We start from the raw sequence: 27,772 nt of genomic DNA, 5'->3' as shown, positions 1-27,772 counted from the left end.
CTCTATTCTTCAGAAAATATCGCTGATGTCTCTTTCTCGTGATAGGGCGAATGTCAATATTGTACTCGACACGACCGAGCCGTATTCCCCAATCGTCCTTGAAACTATGCCAGGTGCACTAGCCTGATGGGCCAAGCCACTGACTCCTAGTAAGCTTGCGCCTTCGTTGTTTCTAAAGTCCTGGTTGAAACGGTCACTTCGCCTGGCGTATTTAGCGGGCCCAATTCAGGAAGGCTTGAGGCCCTCCGGTTAGCCATAAAGTAGCATTCCAAAGTGTTTTGATCCCTCCTGCATTATCCTGTCCGATCAAAGGTTAACTGTCCCTGCATTAGGAAATTTCCGTATTCCGACGGCTATGAACCTCTTGCCCACGTCCGATCCGAAGCCTCGTCGGCAGCCATGACCCGGTCCCATACTAGACTGAGTGAGCCATCGCAGCATCCGATGACAACGAAGAGAAGTCTAGCATCGACGACCACCGAGAGAGACCACGGTCTTTATGAGAGCAGAGCCAACCAATGATGCATCAAATTACCGATCACGAGCTGAGGGTCAGCGCTGTCAAGCCTGGTTGTAGCTGAGCAAGCGACAAGCCAGGCTGCAGCACTGGATCTACCCCAGATCTCTCGCCGTGAGAGCAGTCGCTTTCAGGTCAGCTACTAGTTTACCCTAGACCAAATACCATGAATATCTCCTTCAGTGGTACTTTGTCCTGACACGGTTGAAGATTTGCCTGTCACACGAAGAGCAAAGACGAAACAGCTATGCATTGGCAGATATTGCCAACATCCATTTCCAGCGATACGGAGTGATCCCGGGCCCTCGTGCATGTGTAATCGAGCTGAGCCCGCTAACTCGTACCTGGCTTGCCTATGCTGATGCCAAACTACACTGACAGCAAGTCTGTACTACCCTCAGTCACCAGAAATCGTGCTGACATGGAGGGGCAGTGAAACACAGCCCTGGTTCGGCCGTTCCCACGAGTTCGATCGGAATAGTGTATTGTGGCTGGTATAAGGGGATCTCATCTAGGCCACGAGTACGGTGAGTTGCGAACACCTATCTTGCGCCAGCTGCTGATAATTGGTGCTAGATCGATTGTATCCAACGGCAAATTGCTTCGGCCGTGTCACGATGCAGATGGTGATTTAAAGCTGCTACCATGGCCTGCTTGATTAACGAAGCTAGCAAGTACGTTTTCATCACTAAGATAGTTTGGAAGCCAACTAACCATGTTGTCAGGTCGCTTATGATGAAGTTGGCTATTTTCCCTCAATGCTATGCTCAATGCAGCCGCGAGCCGACCGAATGCCTCCCCGATTTCACCACCGAGTGGCACGGACACGCCGGCAAAAGCCGCCTTGCAAAGCACGACCAGGTCGATTGCCGCGACGGTTACAATTGCCAGATGATTCTCCGAAAAATGCCAGGTCGAGTTGTGATTGTTGTAGTTCAGAGGTATGAATTATCTTATTGTTCAGAGGGAAACATTAGGCTATATATATACAACGAGAAGAGCAAGTTGGTTTCCAATCAACTTGGTTCTTCGTATAGATACCTCGGGATTAATTCCGATGGTTCGGCTTGGTTCCTGATCTGCACCAGCCTCATATTACAACATTATCAACCAAAGAGGGCTTGTTACAGTACAGCTGGGGCTGGGCGCTCGGAAACATAAAGCATGTTTCTCGCGGGTAATATGCGTTCTAATTCCTCCATGTTGTGTGCGTGGAACCTATACCATATCTCCCATTATACCCTGGATTTTTACAGCTGAAAGAGCCATTAATATTGATACCATCTGAGGCATCAATTCAACCTAATTATTACCGCGGGATCAGTCATGTGAAACTCATTTTTTTGCGAGGATGTTTTTTTTCCACGTTGGTCAACTTAACCTTGCGACTATCATTCCGGGATCAGACACCATTCTATTCCAACCATTGCTACAGTGATATTCGAAATTAGTTTTAACAGTCACCTCAGGCGGCATACGGAGATGCCTTAAGCCTAAGGCTGACCCACACGCTGCGCGTGTGGGTCAGCCGGGGGTCAACGAAATTCTGCTCTCAACAATCACAATATTGCTATTTCGACCACCAACACCACCACCACCATGCCTAGTCAATATAATGCAATTGAAATGCGTATCCAAACCGCTTGTTCGGCTGCTAGGGTTGCAAAAAAAACCCAATATCGCTGCGTTAGCGCGTGAATACGACGTTCCAATGCAGCGACTTCGGGCACGCTACCTTGGTCGCGCATCTCGCAGCACACGCCATATGGCCTATAAGCGACTAAATGACGATCAAGAAGCGTCATTAGTAGGCTGGATTCGGCGCCTTGATAACCTACATATTCCACCTACGGCTGGAATGGTGGTTGTGAGTGCAAATGCGTTACTACGCAGGGATAACCCCGCCGCACGTCCGCTTGGCAAAGACTGGGTATATGAATTCGTCAACGTCCGCTTGCCAAATGACCTCAATTGGGTTCATCAAAAGCCTGCAGATCAAAATCGAATTACTGGGGAGGATATAGGCGTTTTGACTGCATGGTATGAACGCCTGGAGCCTTTTATCAAGCGTATTCCAGCAAAGCATGTGTATAATTTTGATGAAACTGGCTTTACCCTTGGCCAAGGCCGGCCACAAAACGTTATTTCAGCCAATACAAAACGAACGCGAACCCCTTCATTTGAACGAGGCCAGTTATTAACTGGAATCGAATGTATTGCGGCTGATGGTTGGAAGATGGAACCCTATTTTGTGGCACCAGGGTCAGTTCATTTGATGCGGTGGTATGAAGGTGGTAAACTTTCAGAAGCTACTAGGATCGCAGTTTCGGAAACTGGATATTCAAATGACCTATTAGCACTCGATTGGCTGGACTTTTTCCACCTTAATACTAAGGATCGCCTACCAAAAAAGAGAATACAGCCTAGGCTTCTGATCATGGATGGGCATCGCAGCCATCTAACCTACGAGTTTTTGGATCGATGTGACTTCTACAACATTATTCCATATTGTTGTCCAGCTCATACAACCCATATTATTCAACCACTTGATGGGTCTCCATTCCGCGCATTGAAACAGGCATATCGGACCAAGAATAACCAGATTACTCAATGGGATGGAGATGCACGCGATATTGGTGTTTTTTTTGAGGAAATTACACAAATTCGTGAGGATGCATTGCAACCACGTACTATTCGTAACGCATTTGCTACACGTGGTATACTACCCTATAATCCAGACCTGATTATCAAGCCTTTAGTGGAAGCGCAAACCCCTGAGCCAGAGCTTCAGATATTTGATGGCGACGAAACACCACAACTACAGGTTGCATCTAGTATTCCAAGCTCGCCACCTAAGTCATCAGCTGATGCACGTCGAACATGCGATAAAGTGAAGGGTTTACTTGACCGTGACGACGTCCCAGCCGATATACGCCGCCAGATACAACGTGTGGCAAAATCGCAGGTTCAGTTAACTGAGGATATTGGTCTCTTATACGACACATTAGAGAACCGATTACCTAAAAAACCTACAATTGCACGCAAATCCCAAAAGCAATTAGGCAAATTTGGTGCTCTGACTACCAAAGATGCTATTCGTTTTGCAAATGATCGAAAAACTAAGGATGAACGAAAGGAATACAATGCGGCTGTCCGAAACCAGGCACCTTTAGGCACTCCTGCTACGCCTACACCAATTACTTTTGGACAAAAGTACCCGGATTATATACCGATAAACGTCATAGATGACCCCTTTCCATGTTAAAATACAATATTTATGGTGGTGGTGGTGGTAGTAGCTAGAATAGCAATTTCATGATTGTTGAGGGCAGAATTTCGTTGACCCCCGGCTGACCCACTCCCGGAGGGAGTGGGTCAGCCTTAGGCTTAAGGCATCTCCGTATGCCACCTGAGGTGACTGTTACCTGCAATCTCTCTCTTGTTTCCCGGGCCCCATCTCAAGGCACTAGTCTGTATTAGGATATTTATCCGCCGCCTTTCGTTTGTCCATGTATCCTCAATGAGTCAGCGTAAATTACAGTAAGTTTCCATAGGTTTCTACCCCTCAGTTTTTTTTTTTGATTTTACAGACAGCAGCACGACTCGATTCCCCCAGTGACCGGAAATACGTAACGCAACAAATCATTACAGCCCACAATTCCCTTATCCAACTTTGACTCTAGTGCGAGCAACCCTTCAACCCAGAGTGCCATGGAAGCCTATACTCACTCCATGCAGGCCCATACACTGTCACAGATATCGTCTCTTGGCCTAATCGAAGATTATGAGATCAGCGACAGGAACTCTGACAATATCCCCATCAGCGGGCAAACTCCACAGCCCACAATTCCCTTATCCATCTTCAACACTAGTGCGAGCAACCTTTCAACCCAGAGCTCTATGGAAGCCTATACTCACGCCATGCAGACCTATACCCTGTCCCAGATATCGTTCCTTGACCTGAGCGAACATCACGAGATCAGTGACAGGGTCTCTGACGACTTCCCCACCAAAAATGTGCTATACCAGGGCCCTGGTCCCAACGCAGTTAAGACTGAAGAAGTCGCACCGCAAGCTGTCACTGGTGCAGAATATAGCCATGCTTAGCGTATACCCACTTTTGTTATGCGAAGCTGGCATAGTGATGATGCCACCTGTGGATGTTTAGTAACAGAATGCGTTGATATGTAATTTATCTTTCTCTCAAGACAGGCCGTTAAGATTCTTTATGATTCCGGTTTATTGCATTCTGAAGAAATCCCCATATTCTTTGTTCCCTAGTTATGCCTTGTTTTCATTTCTTTAGCGTGACTTTCTGTTCTCTGAGTTGAGCTAGGAAATTATTTGGTTTTTTTATAATTCTCAGATATCTTTCCACTAGGTTTCCAGCGATGATAAAAGGCAGGGGAGGGCACAAGTACCAAGCCAGATCGCCCCAGATCCACTTTCCCCATGGGGATTTAAGACCCTGTCTAGAACGCCGTATCGGATCCTATAGAACTTACTGTAATTTACGCTGACTCATTGAGGATACATGGATAAATATCCTAATACGGACTAGTGCCTTGAGATGGGACCCGGGAAACAAAAAGAGAGAGAGTGCAGGTAAAACTAATTTCGATTATCATATTCTGAGATGACATACCCTGAAAGGAATCTTGTATGGGCTCCAAGGAGACACAGCATTAGCTAAAGCATGTACATTTAGATCAGTGATAGTTGCCCTTTTGGTTCAGCCGCCGGGCGTTAATGAATTGTGTGTGTGTGTACACTGTTACAAATGAAGACGAGTGAGGTATTTTGGTCCGCACAGGGCACCTGCGGTCTAAATACTGGCGATGAAGGCCTCGTTGACAGAGGGCTACAGCGCTTACTGTACTGTATTTTTTCAGAGAATGATGTTAAAATTGTATCTTTTGTCTGCTCCATCAAACCCACAAATCCAAGAAAGGAAAACTAGGTCTTTTCCTTGCCTCCTCTGGTTGCTTAGGAAGACCCATCAAATGGCTCACTGCTAACTGGGCTCCTCGCACACCATAATCCATACTGACGGCTGTCTCATCTGGTATTTCCACAAATTGGCCTATCGCAGCGAGATTGGTCATCTCGTCTAGTATTACCCTTGGCCGATCTCCACGAATTCGAGGCAACAGTGATGCTGTCCTTCGTGGCATCACAGATGGGATTGTGATGGAGTTGTTAAGGATTGGCTCCAAAGGGAATCCCAGGTGCCATAGCAGTTCGGCCATTATTTCCTCACCAGAGCAAACGAGCATCGGCTTTTTCACGAAACTGCCCTCACGTTCTGGACAAAGGCCATAGCCCCAGAGAATTTGTACGTTGTCAGGTTGACAAGAGAAAAACGGCTGGCGGGGTATGCAGACGCTGATCTTCCAATTGCTGTGTTTTAGAGATATCAAGTGCCCTATTCCAGGCTTGTCGCATGTCAGTTTAACGAGACGATCGAAGAACTCAGCATCCTTGAGTGTAACGGTAAAGGTCTCCAACCTAGACTCAGTGAGGCGAGTGCAGAAATTGTACGGATCTCCAAAGCTCGGATACTTTGTTCCCAGATTCAGCCAAAGCGACCAGTTTTCATCTAGCTCATCTTCGGCTATCATTGTCTTCAGAGGTGGCGGGCTTTTGTTGGAACCACTCGACGAGCCTGATGTGACAGATCCAAGGGTGACGATAACGATGTCATCAGGACGAACATTTAATGTTTCCTGGAAGCTGTCGCGCAATATACTAATCGCTGAAACGGTTTCTGTACCACGGTCTGAATGTGTTACAATATCCGTGACCTTGGTGCATAGTCGGAAATCAACACCTTGGTTTTGAAGAAATTGGATCATTGGCATGATGATTGATTCAAATTGGTTGAATTGAATGCAGTCCAATGGTTTTTTAGTGTTCAAGTTTCGAAATTCGTGGAAGTATCTTCGAAGGCATCGGCGGAATTCGGCAGCACTGTGCCACGGCTGGAAGGTAAATCTAATATTTCATTCTTAGCATTTATGCGATCTCTTTGTCTTCTTTTCGTCAGGCAGCTCACATAGTAGAGAAAACAATCCAAAATATGCTGTCGAAAAAGGGCTTGTTGAAAAGCTGATCAATTCGCTTTCTGGTCAGCCTTTCCTCGGATCGCAACATGAGCATCGTCAATTTCATTCGATCTTTTAGGCCCAGGCCGAGTTTCCCGATTTCCATTCTCTTCGGCCCATCATCTTCTTGAGCCAAGATGTGTGTGATAGGAACGTCTTGACAGCCTTCATGGTCATGCAATTTTTCGATATCCTCTTTGACTGTTCTTCCCGAACCGCAGGCGGAAGGCACCAGAGCAAGCAGCTTTCCCAAGCAGACGTCATTGAAACTTGGCAAGCATCCAGGTCGATGATCGTATCCGTTCAGTGGATCACCAATACTAGTTATGCCGTCTCCAGGGTACTTTGAGACTCGAGTATATGGATCTGAGAGGGAGGCACGTTGGCATCCGAAATCAAATGAACTGCCGCCGCCAATGACGCAATACTGCTCCCTAGTATCCAAGCGTCGACCTTGTTAGGCATCCGACGGCCTTGGACTAGGGCAGCGTTATGTTGTTGTGCCATCATAGACCCCCGGTAGTTTCAAAGGGTTGATCTTGATATTCTCCCAGAGATTCCGCCATGTTCTGGTCCATCTGGTTGTCCCGATGATGTAATTTTTGGGGGATGGTGTTTGCATTGTTTGGTTAATCAGGTGACCCGCAGTTCTCTCCTGCTATGATTGATTGATTGATTGATTGATTGAGATTCCGAATATTAGAGAGGAAAAAGCGAGGAATTGATAGGAGAGAGGTTAAGTATTTCCAGCCTATTAACTAACCATTCAACCTCCTCTGCGAGGCAAGATGCTGGTGAAGCGCAGCGAGCGCGGAGGGAACGCGTCTACAGACGCGTCTGGCCCTCCCGCTCCCGACGCAGCGCTCGATCCGCCCACCACGAGGTCCGGCCTGGTTCGCCAGATGCCAGTGGCTACGGTGACCCAAGGGAATGATGCAGACGGCGAAATCGCAACTGGCCCTCCCCAAAGCCCAAGCCAGGGACTGGCGCAAAACCCCCTGGAGTAAGTTTTAAGACTCTGTCAAGCTGAGAGGTGGTATTTTACCACTAAGAACTAGCTGATTCAGCGACTACCCACTCCTCCATATGTTTTTGTATGGTAAACCGGGTCAACTCGGAATACCAGCTGTGTAACACGCTAATACTAACTCCTGAGAGCATGAGACGCTTTCAGCAGCGATCTCCTGGATAGTTCTTCAATCAACTCATTCAATCGGTTCCCTGAGTACTAGCATGTACGGAAATCCTACGACCCGTTAGAATTTAAGGGGCGAGCATACGCGGCAGTGTACAGTGAGATCAAATAAGATGATTTGCGAGTGAAAATAGGGAACTGGGATTGATTTAGTTAGTTATACCAAGTAAAGGCACTGGTCTTTTCAATGTTGAGTTAATATTAATTAGGTAAGGCTGACGACAATTTTCAACAGAAAGGAGTACGGCACGACAATAAAGCCAAAAAAAAGTTGAGCCTTCGTTAGGCCAAGGCAAGCCCCATAAATGCATAACGTAATTCCCGCCCAGTGAGCCACCCGGCCGTGTGGGCCACCCCAAAACACATAGTAAATGCAATAAATTACAAATTCATATCTCAACAACCACGAGTGATTTAAATAGGAAATCAAACCTGTTTAGTCTGAATAGTATCTGTAACTAATTTATAGAGTATGAAAGCAATAAGACAATTAAAGGTGGAGGTATACATATTCATTGCTAAAATGTCTAAATTACTCTGTATTTTACAGTAATGCAATAAAATATTGAACTGAATATCTTAGTATCAAGAGATATTATAACTTGCGTATATAAAAGTACATATACTTTAAACCAGACAAAATTGATAATTGGTGGTTGAAATATAGAGGGACAGAAAATGGAATTTACTATGTGTTTTGGGGTGGCCCACACGGCCGGGTGGCTCACTCGAGCGGGAATTACGTTAATAGAGGATGGGCATGTGTAGCGCCAGACATTGGTGCCCTGAAACGAACGCAGTGAGAGAAAGGGAATAGGACCACCCCTGACCGCTCCACCAACCTCTGCTGCCCTTCCCACTACGGACTTCCGCGCCAAGCCCACTGCTCATTCGCTGCTTTTTTTCGCTCTCTTGGGTTTAGCGTACACATCTGCGTGCCTTGCCCTGTTTGCCTACCTTGCTCTCACTGCTTGCACTTACGTAAGATTTCTCTTGAATCTGGTGTGGTTGTATGGAATATATTTATTATCTTTCCCGCTGCCCACCCTGCTTTTCGCGACGCCTTTTTCCCTGTTCTACGGAACTAAAATAGATTGTCTGTCGTTTTGATTTCTTTTTCTTCATGATGTGAGATCGTTTCGTTTGCTTCGCCGTGCTTGCGGGACTTGCCACGCTCGTCGTGTTCCTAGGTCATGAGACGTTTCCAGGTCGCGAAGTTGTCACTTCCTGTCAAAGGCTCGATGGCTGTGACGGCTCGGTCGGGCGAGTCGTGAACCATAGCAGACATGGTGATGGCTGTGAAAGCGGGGTAGATATATAGTTAAGGTAATCAAGATGATTCTCAGATGAGTAGAGACGGCACCTGAGAGTTGCTGCCGGGCTCATAACCTGTTGTAGTTCAGAGGTATGAATTGTGTTATTTATTCTGAGGGAAACATGAGGCTATATATACAACGAGAAGATCAAGTTGATTGGAAATTATATACAACGAGAAGATCAAGTTGATTGGAAATCAACTTGGTTCTTCGTATACATAGTTCGGGATTAATTCCGATGGTTAGGCTTGATTCCTGATCTGCACCAGCCTCATATCACAACAGTCAGGCCTAGACCCAGGAGAGCCAAGGGTCCAGGTGGGGCGTGCCACTCCACCCGCTCTCTCCGCCCCGAACTCTTGAAATTTCTTATTTCAACGTTGATAAACCGCCTCAACGCCCTACGAAAATGCGGCCGCCCGGTACGAATGTCGAGTGAAATCTCTGGGTCCGGCAAAATGTACGCAAGTGGTCGCTGCCAAAACCCCTACTCAGAATGGCATAAAAGACGCTCTTTTCTGGTCGAAAAGAAAAGCAGGACTTTCCTCCTCACACTCCCGAGCACCCGGGTGTTCTTCGCAGGATCAGATCTGCGTTACCAAAAAGTCTTCGCGGGAAAGGCCCCGCGTAATCAAGTTTGCCTCGCAGGGTCCGCTGCGTTACCAAGGGAGACCCGCTGGAGAGTGCTGCGTCAACAAGTTCTCCCTCGCAGCAATGAGCCCTGTGATTGTATAATCATGAGCTTCCATGCAGCCTTGAGCCCTGCGTTATCAAATTTGTGCTCGTTTAGGCGACCAGTGGCGCCGCGGTTCTCGTCCTGATCCTCTGGCGATTGCAGGCACCACTTCGCGGTGTCAGAGACTAGTATTCGGGTCTGTCTGAGATCTCGAAGAAGCCAAGACCTGCTCCAAAGAATCGATAGAAATCAAGAATCCTCCAATGAGGCTTTGTATGTTATGCCATTCAGCCTGTTTGTAGAGTTCAATATTCATGTTCCTTATTCGCGTAGGGTATTTTATAGCCTTAAATCACGCCCTGAGTTCCGATGATGGGCATTTTCTTCAGCGTAGTGTGAAGTAGAGCATTGAGTCATGGGGCCGGTTGAGATCTCGGTGTATGACAGCGTGGTGGCCAATCTGGGCGACGGCTCCAATCCAAAAGTAGTCTCCATTGGTGTGAATGCTTGCTTGTGTCTTGCCTAGGAGTGGCGGTCTAATTTGTCCGGAGAGGCGAGTATTGTGGACTTCGAGGATGGCGCGTGTTGAGTGTAACAGTTGAGAATGAGGGAGAGGGTGAGGGTGAAGGTTGAAGGTGAGGTTTGACGGTGATTGATGGTGTGTTGATGGTGAGGGGTAGAGGTGAGTGAGAGTTGAGGGTGAAGAGTTGGTGATAACGGGGCCGGACCAGTGGGTCCCTTTGTTGATGTGCAGTGCGGTGCGATTGCCGAGCAATGAAGTGGCTGCCACCGGTGACCACCCATCGCCGCATAGCGCGAATCTTCGTTCCGTCACTAATCATTCAAAAGCTGATATACAGTGCAAAATTATGCTGTCCATCGGCTTGAATCTGGTAGCACAGCAAAGTGCAGTGTATTCAATACGCCGTACATATGGCCTTTTCTGAAACATCTCGGCCATGAGCTAGGGGTTGCGTGATGCAACTAACTTGGGTTTCCAAGTCTAAAATTATGTTCAAGTGTATAGTAAAATGTATCCTTATCTCTACTCCGGTCGCTCTTCTGTGCGATATCCATTCGGTTCGAAAATTGTCGCGTGCTCTTTGATGACACTATGTTTCTCTTAATAGGATACACAGCCGTAAGGTGGCGTCGCTTTACGATGAACTGATATCTGCAAAATATATAATCCCAGACCTGCTCAGCAAGATCGTCTCCCTTGTGTGTCGGTCTATAGTTGAAGCTTAGCTAAGCCTCCTTGGGATATGTACTCGACAACAGATGAAAGGCGTTTCATATCTGGATCAAATCAAGAGTATGTTAATTTGTCAAGGGAGTTAGGGGGCGGGGGCGCAAGTGATAACATCACTAGGGCCCATTTGATTAGCCCCTGACGTGTACTTGTTATTGGCCAACAAAAACCGTACCACCAGCGCATTGCTGCCTTGCATCACATGACTAGTCAAATTGGATTAACTTTCGGCTCTTTTTGCCGTCCATACCAGCAGCGCTTTCCCGGGCAGCGTTACAGCAAGGAGTTTCAATTAATTCGGGTTCCGGTTGGAGGGTTTTTATACCATCCAATATTCTTTTCAAAACGGAATCTACGATGGGAAACAAAGTTACTTTTGATGTATGCATTCATTGGACTGCATGCCCGTCGTAGATAAACCTAAATCAGAGCTATTTATAACGAATGAGCCTGTCTTTTCCAGGCCACAATTCCCATCCATCCTGGAAACTTAAAAGTCCTTTAACAGAATCGAGACCTCATATTTGATTTAAAACAGCGATGGCAAATGATTTTTGGGGATTTGATGGTCCATCTTGGCCATCAGCTATCAAGGACGAACGAGCGTTGGTTTCTGACTCGAAAGGTTAGTACTCAAGTTGTTTCGTCAACTAGTCAAATATTGCTATTCTGAGTATCTGAATGTTCGTATTCAAATATTATAGAACCTGGTTCTTCTCATCCAAAGCGAAGATCTTCTTCCGCAAGACAACCAGACGACCAAAAATCCGTCCTCCGAATGGAAGATGCGACCGGAGAGGATAAAATCTGGGGGTTTGACCCAGATCTATCTTGCCTATCTTTCTGTGCCACACAAAGTGTCGATAAAAATTCGCGTCGCGTTGACGTACCCAAGGTTCAGGCCACTAGCCACTCCAGTGCACAACCATTCCAACCTGAAAAAAAGAAAATTGAGACTAGGGGAGCTTCCCTTCCCCCCCACGAACGTACAGCCAGTGAAGAACTAGCAAAAAAAACCAATAATCTTCGAATAAAAGTATGAGCCTCCTAAAATGAATGGTGCTGTCAAGCTGCTGATTTTACATGCCTGTGCGGGGATTGTCTGAAGCCATAAAAACTCAGCAAATCTGAGGCCGAATATCAATGTATAGTTCGTCTTCTGCATTTCAAATAGTTAGCAGCTATTAGTCATCGAGAAACATATGAACTAGTTATTCATCGTTCAGCTCTTTCGACCTCTTTGGTAGATTGATTTGTCGGAAGTACTCTATTTCCTTCTCTATTTTGTTCCAGGGCCGATGCGTGCAACGCGCGCGTCTTCCAGAACCAAGGAACGGCGAAGCAGGGGTTGTTTTCTAAAGTAGCCTAATACGGCCTAGCGTAATTTCTAGTACGGACCGAGAAACAACGCGTGAGATTCCATAGGGAATCCATTTTCGAAATCTACTGGAAGTTGTACGGAAAGTTGGCCGGGCCGGGCATATTTTCTGACTTAGCTGTACACGGGCCAATTGGCTATCCACATACGCCAAGCTCTTTCGTTTCCGATAGCACGATCAGGGCGTGTGCGGCGCGCAAGAAAAAGTCACCCATGTCGTGGTGGACTGCCCAATGCTGAAGGACTTACGGATAGAATTGAGACGGAATGTTGGGGATGCGTTCAGCAGCGTGTCGAGTGTGCCGGGAGGCTCAAAACAAGATGAGAAAGGTGAACCAGACACCGTCTCAAGGGCGAAGACGGTCCAGGCCATATTGGACTTCGCCGAGGCGTCACGACGGTTCCGCAATCGCTCGCCATAAGGGCAGCCTAATAGTGGGAGCGGCAACTAGGCCATGGCAGGCCGTGACGAGGCTCTACGTTCGTTGTCAGGAAGTGGGACACGCTAGATGTACGGACAGGGATATATATAGCTTGTGGTAACCAGCATATCGCTTTCAAAGTTGATTATAAACCTCACCCACTAGGCTGATAACGGATTCGTTTTTGGTCTAGTTGGGTAAACCAACTTTCAAAATTGCGAGGGGTCAGGGTAAATGAAATCATCACCATCATCGACGGTATAATACCAACAAAGCACGCGATGTGGCTCTGGAGAAATGCCTTGATCTCATGCGTATTTATGAAGATCAAGACCTGGATTTCTTTGTCATGCGTGGTGTTAAGGTAGGTGCCGCCTGGCGATTCGTACGCGACATCGGTTTTTGGGTGAAGCAACGTGGAGAAATTACTTGCTGCGAAAACAATAGTGCTTCAGTCTAGATATTCCAAGCGAATAGAGATTTTTCAGCTGAATTCGGTAATTACTTCCCTACATGAATTTGACACATGGTTTCAAACGGTTGGTTTACCAAGTGCACACCTTTAATATCCATATAATACACTGCTACAGTAGAAGTCAGAAACAGTTCACCTCCAAGGCACTCATACCTTGCTCTAGGCCCGTACCCAGTTGGCATGAGAACACCATATATATAGTGGAGAGGTGATGTATGACGTATAAGGGTGCGATACAGTGTGTACCATTGTGTATTGCTAGAATCTCCTATGAAAAGACAGGAGACCTGACAATCTGGCTTCATCGTTTTTACTGCCATGGTCACTTCCTTGCTTCATCTCCCTCTATGTTCGTCAACCATCCACATTCGGTTCAAGACTGCTCATATCCAGCCACCTCCAAATATCCGCCTTGCTCTTGAACCTCTGCTTGGGGCTCACGTAGAAGCAAAGGGTTTGCTGTTGGTAGCAGTGTGAGCACTGCGGTCGCGCGTGATCGCAGTGGACGTTTGATTCCCGACATGCTTTGCAGTCCAATGAGTCAGTCTGGCATGGCTGTATATAAAGCTGCGGACGGGCCGGATGCGAGTGGGCAGGGGGTTCCACAGCGGACAGGAATGGTTCATCTGTAATTGCCGACCGTAGTAGGTTATCATGGTCAGACGCTTCCCGAGTTGTGGGCGGCCCAACCGGGCACCTAGGGACGGCTGTACTGTCTTCGGCTGGATCTTCGGTCTGAGCAGGGCATCGGCAGGAATCATCCTTGGATTTGAGAGCACTTTCTTATGTTTGTCAGTTATGCGGGAGTCTGAGATCAAACTTCTGTTGACTTGCCGTGACGCCCAACATGTCATTTTGGAAAGAAGAATGCGTCAGCGAGCTTTTACCGCCTGTGAGAGTGGAAAGTTTGTGTCGCTGGCATATCTGGTAGGGACATGGGAGAGATTCGATTGAAGAGGCTGGCCTGCTCTTCGCCGAGCTTCCGAGATTTCTTTTTTTTTCTGAGGTGAGCAAAATATAAAATATCAACTTGAAGCTTTCAACCGAGAGCGATTACACCCAGCAGCTTTGTGCTGAACATCGAAAGAAATTTGTTGGCTTGAAACGGCGATGGCAGGAGAGTTGCATGCAGTTTTGCGGAGCCTTGGCCGATCCGAGTAAGACTAGTTATGACTGAGCTTGGCCTCGCCAAAACCTGCCCAAGACAACCCAACCGGTTGGGCTGGATCTTAGTCAGCAATCACGTGGGCGGTGTTGAATATCCCGTTGCACAAAGACGTCAAATAGCTGCCAAAAATACCCCCGTTTGACACCGGTAATACATAAAGTACCACACTTTGACCAGGGTGGTTAGAGGGGGTTTGCACATCTCCAAGGGGGAGTTCATCCATGTCGCCCCGTGTGCCCGTGCAGTATGATTTCGGTACTCCGCAGATGGCGGTAAATGATTGGCAGTGGGTGAGTTCTGCCTTGCTTAAGTGTTGTAGATCGTTCGTGGGGATTGCTGCGGGTCATCGAAAAGGAATGTGCGCAATGCCCTTCCGTCCCCGAAGCACAGATCGCGGATTCATTCGATCTCACTCTACAAAAGGTTGGGATTTGGAGTTGATTCCTTTTGACTGGTATTGGAAATTGACCAGTGAGAAGATGGTCGTGTATCTCAGCTTCTTTCTCAACAGACCGGTCGCCCTGTAGTCGACACGCAAGCGTCAATCTTTGCTGTGGGGTTTAGTGCTGGGGCCACCCGTTCAAGATAAATTTTGAGAATAATTTTCGAGAAACAACTTCGAAAGATCTGTGCTTTTTCGTTCTGGTTCATTCATCTGAAGCACGTTTATGCATGTCTCTTCTAAGCTTGCCTTGGATTTAGACTGCGGCACTAAACATAAAGACCGCGGTTAACCGAAAGCCATGTATGTAGTCATATCGCATGTAGGTGTGGTAGCTTCAAAGTTCTCGTACTATGTATTCAAGATCCTTATGTACATTCTCAATAGCGATTCAAACCCTTGTCAAGTTCCCAAGCGTTCAAGGTTGCTGGATGGATATATGACTATAAACTTGAACACGCAATACAGCCCTGGAGATCGCCGTGCAATGGAAAATCTTAAATGCTATTTTCTGGATATCTTTTATCCATGCAGCAACATAAATATCCCCCACTACTAGTACGACGAAAAATCACCCATTTTAAGAAATCTGTCATGTAATGCTACTAGTAGTGCTTGCACTGAATTCAGAATCACAGTTGAGTAAACCTCAAAAACCGTCACGGGCCATTTTGGAGATAAAATCACGTCCTCTGGCAAAGTCTGGTTACGGTGGGTTAGGTGTAGGGTGCTCAGGTATATCAAAATAGCCTTATTTGGGATGAAGGAGTCCGATGATCTTGTATGTCATGTTGCATTCCACTATATCTATATATTGGCATAGCTGGATTTCTATACGATCAATCAAGCCTAGTGATTTTCCTGTATCTTGGAAATGGTATTAGGGCCATATGGTATATAGAAACTCACTTCTGGTTGTGGCTCGTTGAACTAGCTTAACAAAAGATGTTTAGCCCAGAATTTTCCTCAAGAAGACTTTGCAATCCAAATTTTGTACACTGACGACTTTTCCGCGCCAGAGAAATTTGAATGTTCTAATCACTGCATGGGAAGAGCACTCTGATCAGGTCTGTCCTTCACGGCTCGCACGATTTTATCATCAGAGAATAATGCGCCAGCCAGTAGGAATGTGCTAAGAAGGTCATGGAGTATGATGCTCTCCTCCATATTTCTTCAGCAAAAATGTCGTCGGACAAAAGGCCAGAGCTACCAACGCAAGAAGGCTGTCACCCCACCCGTAGCCCAGATTGTTGTAAAGTGATGGGACGGCCAGAGGTAGCAGAACCCCAAGAATACTCCGTACCACGACTATGAACGCTATAGCATTTGAAACAGAACCCCCAAAATGGTCGGTCAAATACTGCTGGAGAGCCACAAAGATAGCTGAAATGCCAATTGTAGTAAATGCAATCGCAACAAGAGGGCACATCCAAGCAAGGCCAGCCTGTACAGACCATCCATACGCTAGCATCCCAACGGCAGTAATGACATTAGAGGCAATTAGTGGAAATAAGCGGTCCTCAGGCAATGACACGCCCCTTGCAATTCTCCTCTGGCTGATGACTCTATCAGAAAGAATTCCGATTATCGCCAATCCAATCACTGTGCCCGTCGCGGGTGATATATAGACAAACCCTATCTGGGCAGAGTCAAAGCCATAGGATTCGGCAAACAAGGTTGGCAAGTTTGTAACAATGATATAGAAGTAAACAAATGCCATACTCATGTTCAATGTAGTGATAATGACAACCGGCGTTTGAAAAGCGACCCTGGCAGTACGAGAAAATGCCGCCTTGAAAGGTCCCCAGCCCTTAGACAAAAGACGTTCTGCTGACTGCGATTGTGATTGATCCGACTGTGAAGCCACGGGCTCAAACTTCCCTTTTGTAAGTATGAGCATTCCCGCGACAGTCTGGACTCCAGACTTATCATTCAGAATTAGCGACAGGAACAGTTGGGTAGAAGAGTGTGACCTTACCAGAATAGCCATAAGCCAGAATACTGACCGCCATCCCACCCTGAGAGTGATGGAGCCGCTTATAATTGGACCTAGGAGGTTTCAAGTGTTAGAACGGATCTCTGCGTATCAAAAACTACTAGTTGGTAGTATTGCTTGACATTTTGAATCACCTTACCTATTACAGTTCCCTGGAAAGCCTTGTTTAGCTGAAGTTGGACAACAAATAGTATTGCACCATATAAAATGTAGGAACCATACCACAAGTGGTGCCAGAGTCCAAACCGCTATGATCTTTCCACGCTTTTCCACGTGGATGAGATCGGCAATATATCCCCCCTCCAAAACAATCGGTATACAGCCTGCCGCACCAGTTATGGTGCGCGACACCAGCAACAACGGCATGCTGTTACTCAGCGCACCAATGACCATAGACAAGACCATCATGAAATTTGATGTATGCATAAGCGGATTTCGTCCTAATAACTCGCTTCCCGGCGACACAATAAGCGGGCCCAGCGCAAATCCAATTACATGCACCGAGAGTAGGAGTTGCTTTAGCACTGAGCTTGAGACATGGAACTCATCAGTGATTTGTTGTAAAGCTGGAAAGACTATGGTGGAGACCAGAGCACTAATTCCATATTATCTCTCGTTAGCGTACACGCTCCCCATCTGCAAACTGGATGATCTTAACTCATTGAACACAGCCCAAGATACCACACCCAAAATGGCAGCCTTCCGTGCTGTAGACCAGCCCATGGTCTTTCTGTCAGCATACTGCACATCTCCAAATTCCTGTCTTTGGAGAAGCGATTGCCTTTCGGTGGTATCGGCTTCCGTGTGACTTTCTTGCAGTGCCCCCATGGTAACCGAAACAGGAGAAATAGAGTGATGGTGTAGGGAGAGTATTAAAAGATGCCATCCATGGATGGCTTGAAATGATATATGCCAGGGAAAATGTGAAGGGTGAATCAATGTACCTAATGGAAGTTAACTAATGAGCCCCACATTAAAAATTTCCAATATTAATTGGACCCTCCACAGCTATTAGTTGGGACAAGCAAGGTTTATGGAGTACGGAGTACGGAGTACATGTTCAGCTTTGAGTGATCCTTGCCGAATGTGGATGCACCCGCAGCCACTAGTGTATCCATAGGTACAAAGATACGGCTGAGACAATGGCACAAAATAAAAAGCAAACGCACTCGAAAACTTTGATAACTAATGATCAGACTAATAGTCACCTGATGCGGCAGACCTTCGATGCCTTAACCCTCAGGGTGTTTGTCAACCTTAGGGTTAAGGCACTGCAGGTCCACCGCCTCAGGTGACTATTATGCTTATTTGCAAAATACAAAAAAGCTCCGAAGAACTGATGCGCGCCCAAAAAGTGCATGCAGCTGGGCATGTTTGTCATGTTGCATATCCAGAGGATATTCCATATTTATGGAGAATGAGGATCTTGTTGCAGTTTACTTCCAAAGCTGTAGGATGCAGTCGTGATTAAAATGTTACCTAGGCATAGGAAAAGTAAAACAACTCAGTCTAACTTGTAGTCCCGTTCCGTAATCACTAGCTTTAATCGACCATGAAGCCAGATTCCAGCCCAGCCATCTGTGAAATATCTCCCACATGAGGCGTTACATTTACAATATCACGTCTCCATGCCTCTGAATAGAATCTAAACACCCGTCAATTGCCTTCATGTGAGTAGACGTGAAGAAACGCGCTAGTTCAGTGCCAGACTTACGGGAAATTAGTACGGACGACATGCCGTTAAAAAATGCAATTTAGCCTAATCTCTAACAGAACAATGTAGAAGCAATAATATCTCTGAGTAACCATGTACAAATAGCGATGAGGATTGGTCGCGAAGAACCAGATATATGCGCAAGACGGACAGGCAGGAACAAAGAGGTAATGGCTGAACGGATTGACTTCCAAAGTTGAGAAGAGGATGAATCCCGAGGTCGTCGCATTATCACGAAACTCAAAATGGAAGCTCACTATCCAGCTCAAGTAACAAGACCTACCCGACTAAAAGGCGGCAGGATCTCCGAAGCCTTTGCCCAACTAAGAGGGCCCCATCACGAGACTATTTTCGCATTTGATGAGAGGACATTGGCGCTTTTAGGGACCTAATTGTTTAACGCGTCCTTAATCTGACTGGAAATCTGCTCGTGATTCTGGAACAATATACTGTTAATACCGATAGACTGTGCGGCAAGCACATTCTCTGCCGAGTCATCGACAAAGAGGACCTCTTCCGCGGAGAGCCCGATCTCTTTCAACACATGTTCATAACAGCAGATGTCTGGCTTCCTCATCCCCAAACTTCCAGAAATATATATATGATCGAAGATAGGCCACTGCCTCCCAATTGATTGTACCGCATCTTCCTCTGGGTGTGGTGTGTTGCTCAAGCCATAGAGCTTCAGGGACGAGTGCTGCTCCCGAAGGGCTGTGAGGAATTCCAGAGTTGCAGTCTCCAACCGCAAACTCTGACGAGCCTCTGCCATTGTCGCAGACAAATCCTCGGATTGGATGGCGAAGCGTTCTTCAAGTACCTTGTAGCACTCATCTTCTGACGCATATCGACCTCGTTCATAGTCATACCAGATATCCGAGGTCATTATTTGTTTCAGCTTCGTGGGATCAATTGAAGAGCTTTTGGGCGGTGTCCATCTGCACAGAACATTTCCGAAATCGAAGATGAGGGCTTGAACGCTAGGCATTATTGACAGTTCGTGAGATAATTTGGGGTGGCGGGGTAGGAGCTTTGGTGGTTTCTGGGTTGAAATGTAAGACAAAGGGGAAGTGCAAATCGTAAAATTCAAGACCGACAAACTTTATTAAGTTTCAAGTCCTTGCACCCAGTATCGGAAGCTTCCAAGGTTCGTGTGTTGAAAGTTTAACCCTTTATTGATTTTGGCGTGCCTTGATAGCGATAGTCACAGCATGAAAGGCTTCAAACGCATACCTAATGTCCGATATGAAGCTGTTCACCGTAGGTTCCTATTTGCTTTTGCCCCTCGGCTATATTTTCTGGAGGCAGACCCATTGAAATGGATGCATGCATACACATACACTAGCGGGTTGTAATTTATTACCACGCTAGCTCTCCGTAAGTTTATGTACTTTAAAATAGTAAATCGTTCAGTCCAGCCAGCCACCCAGTCTGATCGGCGAGATACTATCTATATTGGGATTCTAAAGTGGAGTTGGTGAAATCTTGGCCGTAGAGGTATGATTAATCGCAAGCCGTATTTACGACATGCGGAAAGCTAATCTTATGGATGTCTACCACGTACGGAGTAGTACTCGGGCGATGGTTCCCGTCCCCGTCAACTGGGTTTCTTCACAGTTCTCTTTGCAGATGCGCATTTCAATATTTCACTATAGCCTTATTTGCAATTCTCAATTCTGTTCTACATACTGCATGCGTGTCCGTGCAGCAGGTGCTTCAAGCTCGAATCGCGATTCGATTCCCATTTAATGCGAATAAATTCCATACCTGCGTGCAGATAGAAGTTTGCTGCTTCTCTCGATTTTACGTTGTGATCTTTTTGCTTCCCAAATCGGGGCCGCCGGGATAGGGCGTAACTCCTTCTGTAGACATAATATTAAGTAAGCTCGTCCTATCGGCGTCTTCTGGAACTCGTGTTATTCGCTCATGTTGAGCCAGACACAGCTAAATAGCTGCCCCATAACAGCCAATTATCCATAGGCTATTAACTATCAATTTTCTGACAAATGACGGGCTCGCTGAAGATGCACCCAGAGTGGCCGGTTCTCCCAAACAATGTAGCTTTTGGCTTTGTCCCAGTCGTTCGCCCGCGAGTCCAGGTCTATGTCGAAATTCCAAAACAACTTGCAGAGAATGAGGCGCATTTCCGCATAGGCTAAACTGTTCGAATGGTAATTTAGGTTGGTAAAAGAATCGAAAGCCGACCGAAGGGAAAAGACTTACTTGCGACCTATACAAGCACGGGGACCCATTGAAAATGGTTGCAAGGCCTCGCGCTTATCATTCTGGAACCTGCCTTTGCCATCTTGCTTAAGCCAGCGTTGTGGGAGGAACGAGTTGGGTTCTTCGAAGTTAGACGCCCCTCGGAATGCCGAATAATGGGCGACAGATACGGAAGTCTGGGTCACAAAATGGGTAACGTCAGCGCCTTAAGCAGTCCCTTGGGAATACTATAGAAGTCTATATTTTTGAAGTTGCTCGTAGACTCACATCTTCTGGAAGAACCTCTCCACAAACCGGTGCTCCTCCTTTAGGGACAACCCGCGGTCCAATTGCTGGCGATGGAGGATACATCCGCAAGCCTTCTTCAATAACAGCATTCAAGAACGGTAACTTCGCGACCGATAGAAACGTCATTTCGTCCTCAGAAGTAAAATATGTGCGAATCTCTTCAGTAAGCTTGGAGTAGCAGTCTCTATTCTTCTGAAGATAGAAATTGCATGCTGCTAGGGCTGTGGCTGTGGTCTCACTGCCAGCCTGAATGATGAGAGCCGCATTTGTCTGGATCTCCGAGGTATCCATCGTCCGCTCATCATTATATCTCAAGATATAAGAGATAAAATCAGGACGCGAGGTGTTCATTTCTAGTCGTCGATTCACACGCTCTTTGCTAAGCTGGTAATGCTGTATGCGTTTTTGGATCAAACGCTTAGGCATTGCCTTGCGAATTAAGAAAGCGAGAATAGGATAGATCGAAAGCGCTCGAAGGAAGGCCCCTGTCTTGATGCTCTGGAACATGGTGCTGACCCAAGGGTGGTATTCTGAGTCCTTAAGGCAGCCAAAAGGCTCTCCGAAGGCAAGGTCACCAATAATATCAAATGTCAGGAAGTTCAGCCAGCGAACAAGGTCTAGGACATTATGTTGGACATTTGAACTTCTGGTGGCATACTTGTCTAATTGACCAATAAAGAGGTCAATATATCCAAGAATCAGTTCTTCTTGCTCGCGCAAGGACCGCTCAGAAAATGCATGTGTCAATAGCCGCTTCTGGCGACTATGGTCCTCGTTATTACTATTGATCAAGTTTGGCTTACCGCCGCTAGACGAGGCGATATAAAATTGAGGATCTTTGTCAAAAGACGGTTTGCCGGCCTTCCGATGCGAGTAGATATCCGCCCAGGCCTCTGCGCTCCGGTAGGTTAGGGCATTAGGGCGGATCCGAATCACATCGCCGTATCGATCATGCAATTTCTGGATTTTCGTATGAAGCTCGCCGTTTAGTGACCATTTGACATAAGGCAAATTCGATATTGCTGCCAGTTTTGGGCCGGGAAACCGGCTTAGTGGATGAAAGAACAGTCTCCAAATGAAACGCGAACAGATCACAACAATGACCTGTAGAGAGGAACCCCCAAAATGGTAGCAATAAGTAAGGTTTCTTCTCCTCTCGAATAATCAACTGCCAGGAACTTACAAGCGAGAGCCAAGTCTTTTCTTGTAGCATGGTGCCGATATTGAAGGGTTGGTCTAATACCCGCTCGATTCGATTTGCTGTCTGTTTACTCTTCAATCCTTAGCAGTTGAGAAATTGGACAGGCTGACTAACTCAGACATCAATCGTGCATACACTGATCTACACAGCTATGTAGATCTCCTTTGTTGTTGGCCTTTCGTTTTTTCTCCTTTCCAGAATTTGCACGCGATTTGATACGTCACTTCTCGCTGATGTGGCAAAATGATGAATCAATTACTGCGAAAAACAACTACAGGTGAAAGAGGCTGGAAAGCTTGCGTTCAAAAGTTCCATATAAATATGGAGTAACATGCCGTGTGACTAGTACTAGTATGTATGTATGAAAATAGAATTTCGGGTTGTCTTCCAAGATTATACTTGCACGTATACGCTAGTAAATACTCCATGTCACCAATCGGAGATAGTTGATTGATAAATAGACGAACTATCGATGGCAAGAACTCAGGTGATAGAACGTACATAGATGACCCGCTATTTCTCCTACCCGATTCCACTAGTAACTATTCGTACGAGATCGGGAGGATCTACATATGATCAACACCTTACTAGCTAATACACAGCTCCTTAATCTGACAATCAATTTCCATTTCGGGCAATCTAATCGAGGAGGCCTAAGCACCAATAGCTGCGGGGCCACCCGCTAGCAGCTTTCTGATGTGTCCACGAACATCTTCAGCTTTCGAGCTCTGAAAGACAAGACCCGTAATGCCTACTTCCCGTGCCGCCGCCACATTCCCCCTTTTGTCATCCACAAAAATCGCTTCGGTAGCCCCCACGCCAATCTCTGCGAGGACGTGCTCATAGAACTTTAAATCAGGTTTGCGCATGCCAACATAGCCCGACGCAAAAATCTGGTCGAAAATGTGCCAATCGTACTCCATTAAGCGGAGCCGGTCATAGTCCAGCTGTGGGATATTCGTCATCATGTAGATCGGTAGACCGCGATCCTTCAGCTCATGAAGAAATCCCGTCATTCCTGCGTCGGGAGTCAGGCAGCCTGTGCTCTGACGGAATGTCGAGGCTATCTCCTCCGGTGAGACACCGTGCTCTTCGCCTAGTTGCTTGTAACATTGAGTTGAGGTCATCCCGCCTGCTTCGTAATGAGCCCACAAATCTGAGTTGGCGATGGCGCGTAGAGTATCCGTGGTGAGGGTAGTATTGATTTTGGGCTCCCATCGGAAGAGAACATCACCCATATCAAATATAATCGCTTTATAAGGAGACATATTGGCTTATTTTGACTCTGCAAAAAGAAAAAGGATTCTCAGAGGCGGTCGGAAGTCAGACAGGATGTGATGTGTCTTCAGCAAAAGGAGTTCGGGGCGCATAAATAGAACTGGATGATAGCGAGGAGAGACTCCTTATTATATGGTAACTGGAATCCAATTTCCATTTCTTTCCACTCTCTCGTACCAGAAAAAACCAATAATTCTGTCCTAAAATTTCGATTTCCAAAGTCATTATATCGGTTACTCCGTACCTGTTCGCTACATTAATATATAGTTTTTATTACTGTTTAGACATTCTTCCAAAAAGAAGCATCCAAAGTCTATTTACTACGAATGTGGTGCTCTCAATTGATTTCTCGAAATCGGGCTTCACTAGAAGTTGCCTGAAATTACCTCTCACATAACCAAACCAATCAGTCGCTTCTTCATACCATTCACTAGCTATGTACATATACCAGATTGATACATTCCTCATGTTAAAAATTGGGTCAGAAAAACTTCGGAAACTGAAAGATAGCCCAGAAATAGAACAAATTATCAGGGAAGCTTATGTTTGATAATTATCGATCGCTTTATGGGCGATTATTTGTTTTTCAAATCACATCTGGACAGCTGGTTTGAGCAGGATGATCAAATTATCGTCAATCCAGAATCCATCACCAGCACAGAGCCAGTGACATATGCGCTCACGTCCGATGCCAGCCACGTGATGGCCTCCGCAATCTCAGAAGGACGGGCAAATCTTCCGAAGAGCCCAACTTTCGGCCCCTGTTCCTCCTCGCTAGAGCCAATTGAAGCTAATGTTCTGGCTGTCAGCTCGGTAGAAACTGCACCAGGAGCCAGAGCATTGACACGAATTCCGTAACCACCATTCTCGATGGCGGCAACGCGAGTCAAGCCAACAACTCCGTGCTTGGCTGTTGTGTAGGCCGGTAAATTTGGTTCAGGCTTGATGGACGTCGCTGAGGCAAGGTTGATGATCTTTCCTCCGCCATTCTTATGCTGAGTCTGCATCTGGCGAAGCTCCCATTTCAGACAGAAAGCAACCCCGGTTAAGTTGACATCTATCACTCTTCGCCACTGATTTTCATCAAGGTCGGCGATTGGGGATGTATCAGGTGGAACTGCGGCGTTGTTGACAGCGATATCCAAGCGCCCAAATGTGGAAACAATATGTTCTATGGTGCCCTTGACTTGGGTAGATTCGGAAACATCGGTTTTGATGAACAGAGCTTCAGATCCCTCGGCCTTGAGATCACTGACAACCTGGCAGCCAGTCAACTCATCAACATCAGCTATGACCACGATTGCCCCTGATTGTGCAAGCGCTATGGCAGCAGCCTTGCCAATACCTGTGCTTCCGCCCGTGACAAGGGAGACCTTCCCTTTCAGATCTTCGTACATGGCTTTTGTGGGCATTGTGTGTAAATTATTTCAGCAGACGGAATCGATGACGGTATCAAAAGTGGAATGTTGTCGATGGCATGTGCGACTAGTGTGGGAGATGTATTATTTTTCAATGCATGAGCCCTGTGCCTCGCTCAAGGGACACGAAAATTTCGCTGGAGCGTGTATTCGTACCTAGTGCATATACATACATACATACATACATACATACATATGGGTGTCTGGAGGAAGTATGCTGGTAGATGTGTCAATAGGTAATGTCAGCGCATGGAGTGGTATCTTACCACTAGCAAGAGATCGGTTACCCAGGAACCCACATTTCTTTGTGTTTTGTATGGTAAATTGGTTCAGCTCGCAACCTCGGTGTAATAACCACCGAGTATGGTCACATTCCGGGGGTATTCAACCTGCCCTCGATCGCATGTCTTCTATTCAATCAATGCCCTGAAACGAAGGAACGTAGTGAAAGGGTATACTACCCTGCGCGACCTGCCCGCGAAACTTTGCTGTGCTCCCACTATCAAACTCGCCGCAGATCTCGACGCTGGTTCGTCCGCTTGCCCTGAAACGAACGAAGTGAGAGTATCGAGAACTGGCGTACCATTACGAATGGTTACAACAGCCAGAAGGCTTGGCACTCTATTAGTCATCGTAATATTTCGTAACGTAATCCACGGCCGAGCTGCGCACACGGTCGGCCTGCGCACCCACCCCTATGATATAGTTTTAAAACAGAATATCGCAACCGAAACACATTAATTAATACTAATCTAGCGTTTTTTACATTGATTAATCTTGTGGCCTTTTCCTCCACATCCACTACAGGTAGGCAGAGCCCTCCTGCGTGGCTGATCCTGCTGAGTAGGCAAATTACCCTGTTCATGCGATACCACCTCATTAGCTTCTACCGGCTGAATTGGCTGCTGAGCTAGCTGTAGGCCCTCTTCGATCGATAGGCCCCCCCTCATGAGTAATCTGCCTAGTCGATCGAGTGCGCTTTTGACGTTTCTTTTCATTCGCTGCGCGTAGATTGGAGTTCTCCTTTGCTAGTAGCGCAGTGTTGTGTAGCGCTATACAGTGGCCCTTGATAATCTGATCAAGCATGATTTTTGATGGTGTAGGCGGGCTGTGTGATCGCTGGTTTAATAGCTCTTTAAGCATAGAAGCTTGCTTTTCTAGCTGAATCGCTGTTCTAGGTGTTTTTGGTGTGAATTGGCTAGATCTGCTGTTTGGTCTGCTGCTTGGTGGTGTAGGTGTTCGGATAGAGATATTAAGCTTAGAAAGTACCCTTTCTGCATTAACTGGTACTATACCAGAAGCTGCAAAGCTGCTTTGTACGATATTTAGCTGGAAAGCTTCTAGTCGTGCGCGAGGATAATCTGCTAGAAAATCAAGCTTGTCGATATGATTATAGCCAGTTCGGGCTAAATCGCTCACAAATCGACCGTACGCACGCTTTAAAACAGCAAAACACCCAACATCAAGCGGTTGTAGAAGATGCGATGAATGTGAAGGCATACAGAGTGGTATAATATCGTTTTCAGAGCAGATTTGATCGAATTGAGGTGTAAGGTGGCTACCATGTCCGTCGAGGATCAAGAGACGAAATCGCCCTCGTACGCGCGAATTAGTGTATGGAATAAAGATCTTTTGTAGCCAACGTAGGCCGATCTCATCAGTAGTCCAGCCGTTATTCGAAACCTCAATTCGCCAATCCCTAGGGAGATTTGATTCAAACCAACCAGCAATATAAACCTGGCCTTTAAAGATAATACACGGCGGTAGCGAATAGCCATCAGCGCATATCGTTTCAATCGCAGTAACCCATTCACGATTTCCTGGCTGTAGGATTGATCGCCGACCGTAGTATTCTGCTCGCGTTACTACCTTCTGTGCTGATATAAGGCCCATTGCGAAGCCAGTTTCATCAAAGTTATAGATATCCTCCGGTTGGATACCGTTCTCCTCAATCGTACGTTGTACCATCAAAAACCACTCTCGTATAGCCTTTGGATCCTCGTTAAGAGCACGCTGATAGTCATATCGTCGCGAGAAGCGTGTTCGAAGCTCATCGCGTCGTTTAACAAAGGTTGACGCCCAATTAACACCAACAGTCAATGGGGGGGTTGTTCCACGCGCTGCAAGAAGAATATCGGCCATCTCTCGTACAGTAGAGGGCCTAGGGGCTGCTCCACGCGAATCCATAGAGAGTATCCATTCAGTAAGCGAATCCTCTTCAAGTTGGGTCAATTTATAGCCGTTTGGGCGTATATCGACGCGTGATGATATACCCTTTGCGCGACTGCGGAGTGTTGATTCGGGTATATCATATAGCCTTGCTGCTGCGCGAAGAGATATGATACGTTCATTTTTGATATCGGATAGGGCTAATAAGATCCTGCCCTCTTGATTGGCCGATTTCTGCGAAGATTCAGTGCGAATTGGTGGCATGGTGGGTAATTGAACTAGGCAGAGTGGCTGGAAGACGCGATTTTCGATGGGGTGCGCAGGCCGACCGTGTGCGCAGCTCGGCCGTGGATTACGTTATATATTTGTTTTCGAGGTATTCTAAATTGAGCAGACTGATACCATTTTCCATACCATACTACATTTCCCCAAAATGACCCATTCCAGGTCGCGAAAGAGAGGAAGGGGAAACTCCCTGCACGTGACAAGACTTGAAACCTTATTTTCCAGACGATTCGTGAGACTGCCAAATGCCATTATACA

At 46.5% G+C, this 27,772-nt stretch overlaps 8 protein-coding genes across 8 annotated transcripts; 2 read left to right on the top strand and 6 right to left on the bottom strand.

Annotated features, from left to right (window-relative positions):
• Positions 1-4,249: 4,249 nt before the first annotated feature.
• On the top strand, positions 4,250-4,624 carry N7509_000272 (uncharacterized protein; the record flags this gene model as incomplete). The annotated part of the gene is made up of 1 exon (XM_056624919.1): positions 4,250-4,624. One exon carries the CDS (start codon positions 4,250-4,252, stop codon positions 4,622-4,624), a length of 375 nt encoding a protein of 124 aa, XP_056493501.1.
• Positions 4,625-5,445: 821 nt separating this feature from the next.
• On the bottom strand, positions 5,446-7,128 carry N7509_000271 (oleate hydratase; the record flags this gene model as incomplete). Its single annotated transcript, XM_056624918.1, is given in 3 exon segments — positions 5,446-6,511; positions 6,573-6,954; positions 6,966-7,128. 3 exon segments carry the CDS (start codon positions 7,126-7,128, stop codon positions 5,446-5,448), a joined length of 1,611 nt encoding a protein of 536 aa, XP_056493500.1.
• A 281-nt stretch (positions 7,129-7,409) lies between these two features.
• N7509_000270 (uncharacterized protein) lies at positions 7,410-7,628 on the top strand (the record flags this gene model as incomplete). Its single annotated transcript, XM_056624917.1, has 1 exon — positions 7,410-7,628. One exon carries the CDS (start codon positions 7,410-7,412, stop codon positions 7,626-7,628), a length of 219 nt encoding a protein of 72 aa, XP_056493499.1.
• An 8,458-nt stretch (positions 7,629-16,086) lies between these two features.
• N7509_000269 (uncharacterized protein) lies at positions 16,087-17,769 on the bottom strand (the record flags this gene model as incomplete). The annotated part of the gene is made up of 5 exons (XM_056624916.1): positions 16,087-16,869; positions 16,924-16,994; positions 17,081-17,093; positions 17,164-17,536; positions 17,600-17,769. 5 exons carry the CDS (start codon positions 17,767-17,769, stop codon positions 16,087-16,089), a joined length of 1,410 nt encoding a protein of 469 aa, XP_056493498.1.
• Positions 17,770-19,043: 1,274 nt separating this feature from the next.
• On the bottom strand, positions 19,044-19,640 carry N7509_000268 (HAD family hydrolase; the record flags this gene model as incomplete). The annotated part of the gene is made up of 1 exon (XM_056624915.1): positions 19,044-19,640. One exon carries the CDS (start codon positions 19,638-19,640, stop codon positions 19,044-19,046), a length of 597 nt encoding a protein of 198 aa, XP_056493497.1.
• Positions 19,641-20,643: 1,003 nt separating this feature from the next.
• On the bottom strand, positions 20,644-22,376 carry N7509_000267 (cytochrome P450; the record flags this gene model as incomplete). Its single annotated transcript, XM_056624914.1, has 4 exons — positions 20,644-20,812; positions 20,876-21,051; positions 21,143-22,267; positions 22,347-22,376. 4 exons carry the CDS (start codon positions 22,374-22,376, stop codon positions 20,644-20,646), a joined length of 1,500 nt encoding a protein of 499 aa, XP_056493496.1.
• Positions 22,377-23,017: 641 nt separating this feature from the next.
• N7509_000266 (HAD family hydrolase) lies at positions 23,018-23,632 on the bottom strand (the record flags this gene model as incomplete). The annotated part of the gene is made up of 1 exon (XM_056624913.1): positions 23,018-23,632. One exon carries the CDS (start codon positions 23,630-23,632, stop codon positions 23,018-23,020), a length of 615 nt encoding a protein of 204 aa, XP_056493495.1.
• Positions 23,633-24,265: 633 nt separating this feature from the next.
• On the bottom strand, positions 24,266-25,054 carry N7509_000265 (SDR family NAD(P)-dependent oxidoreductase; the record flags this gene model as incomplete). Its single annotated transcript, XM_056624912.1, has 1 exon — positions 24,266-25,054. One exon carries the CDS (start codon positions 25,052-25,054, stop codon positions 24,266-24,268), a length of 789 nt encoding a protein of 262 aa, XP_056493494.1.
• Between the last annotated feature and the right edge of the window lie 2,718 nt (positions 25,055-27,772).

This window comes from Penicillium cosmopolitanum (genome assembly GCF_028827165.1).
Source record: "Penicillium cosmopolitanum strain IBT 29677 chromosome Unknown utg000003l:1.0-3747932.0:1.0-3751027.0, whole genome shotgun sequence".
Taxonomy (NCBI): Eukaryota; Fungi; Ascomycota; class Eurotiomycetes; order Eurotiales; family Aspergillaceae; genus Penicillium; species Penicillium cosmopolitanum.
Note: the sequence above shows the minus strand (reverse complement) of the source record. Positions and strands in the feature narration are given on the sequence as shown.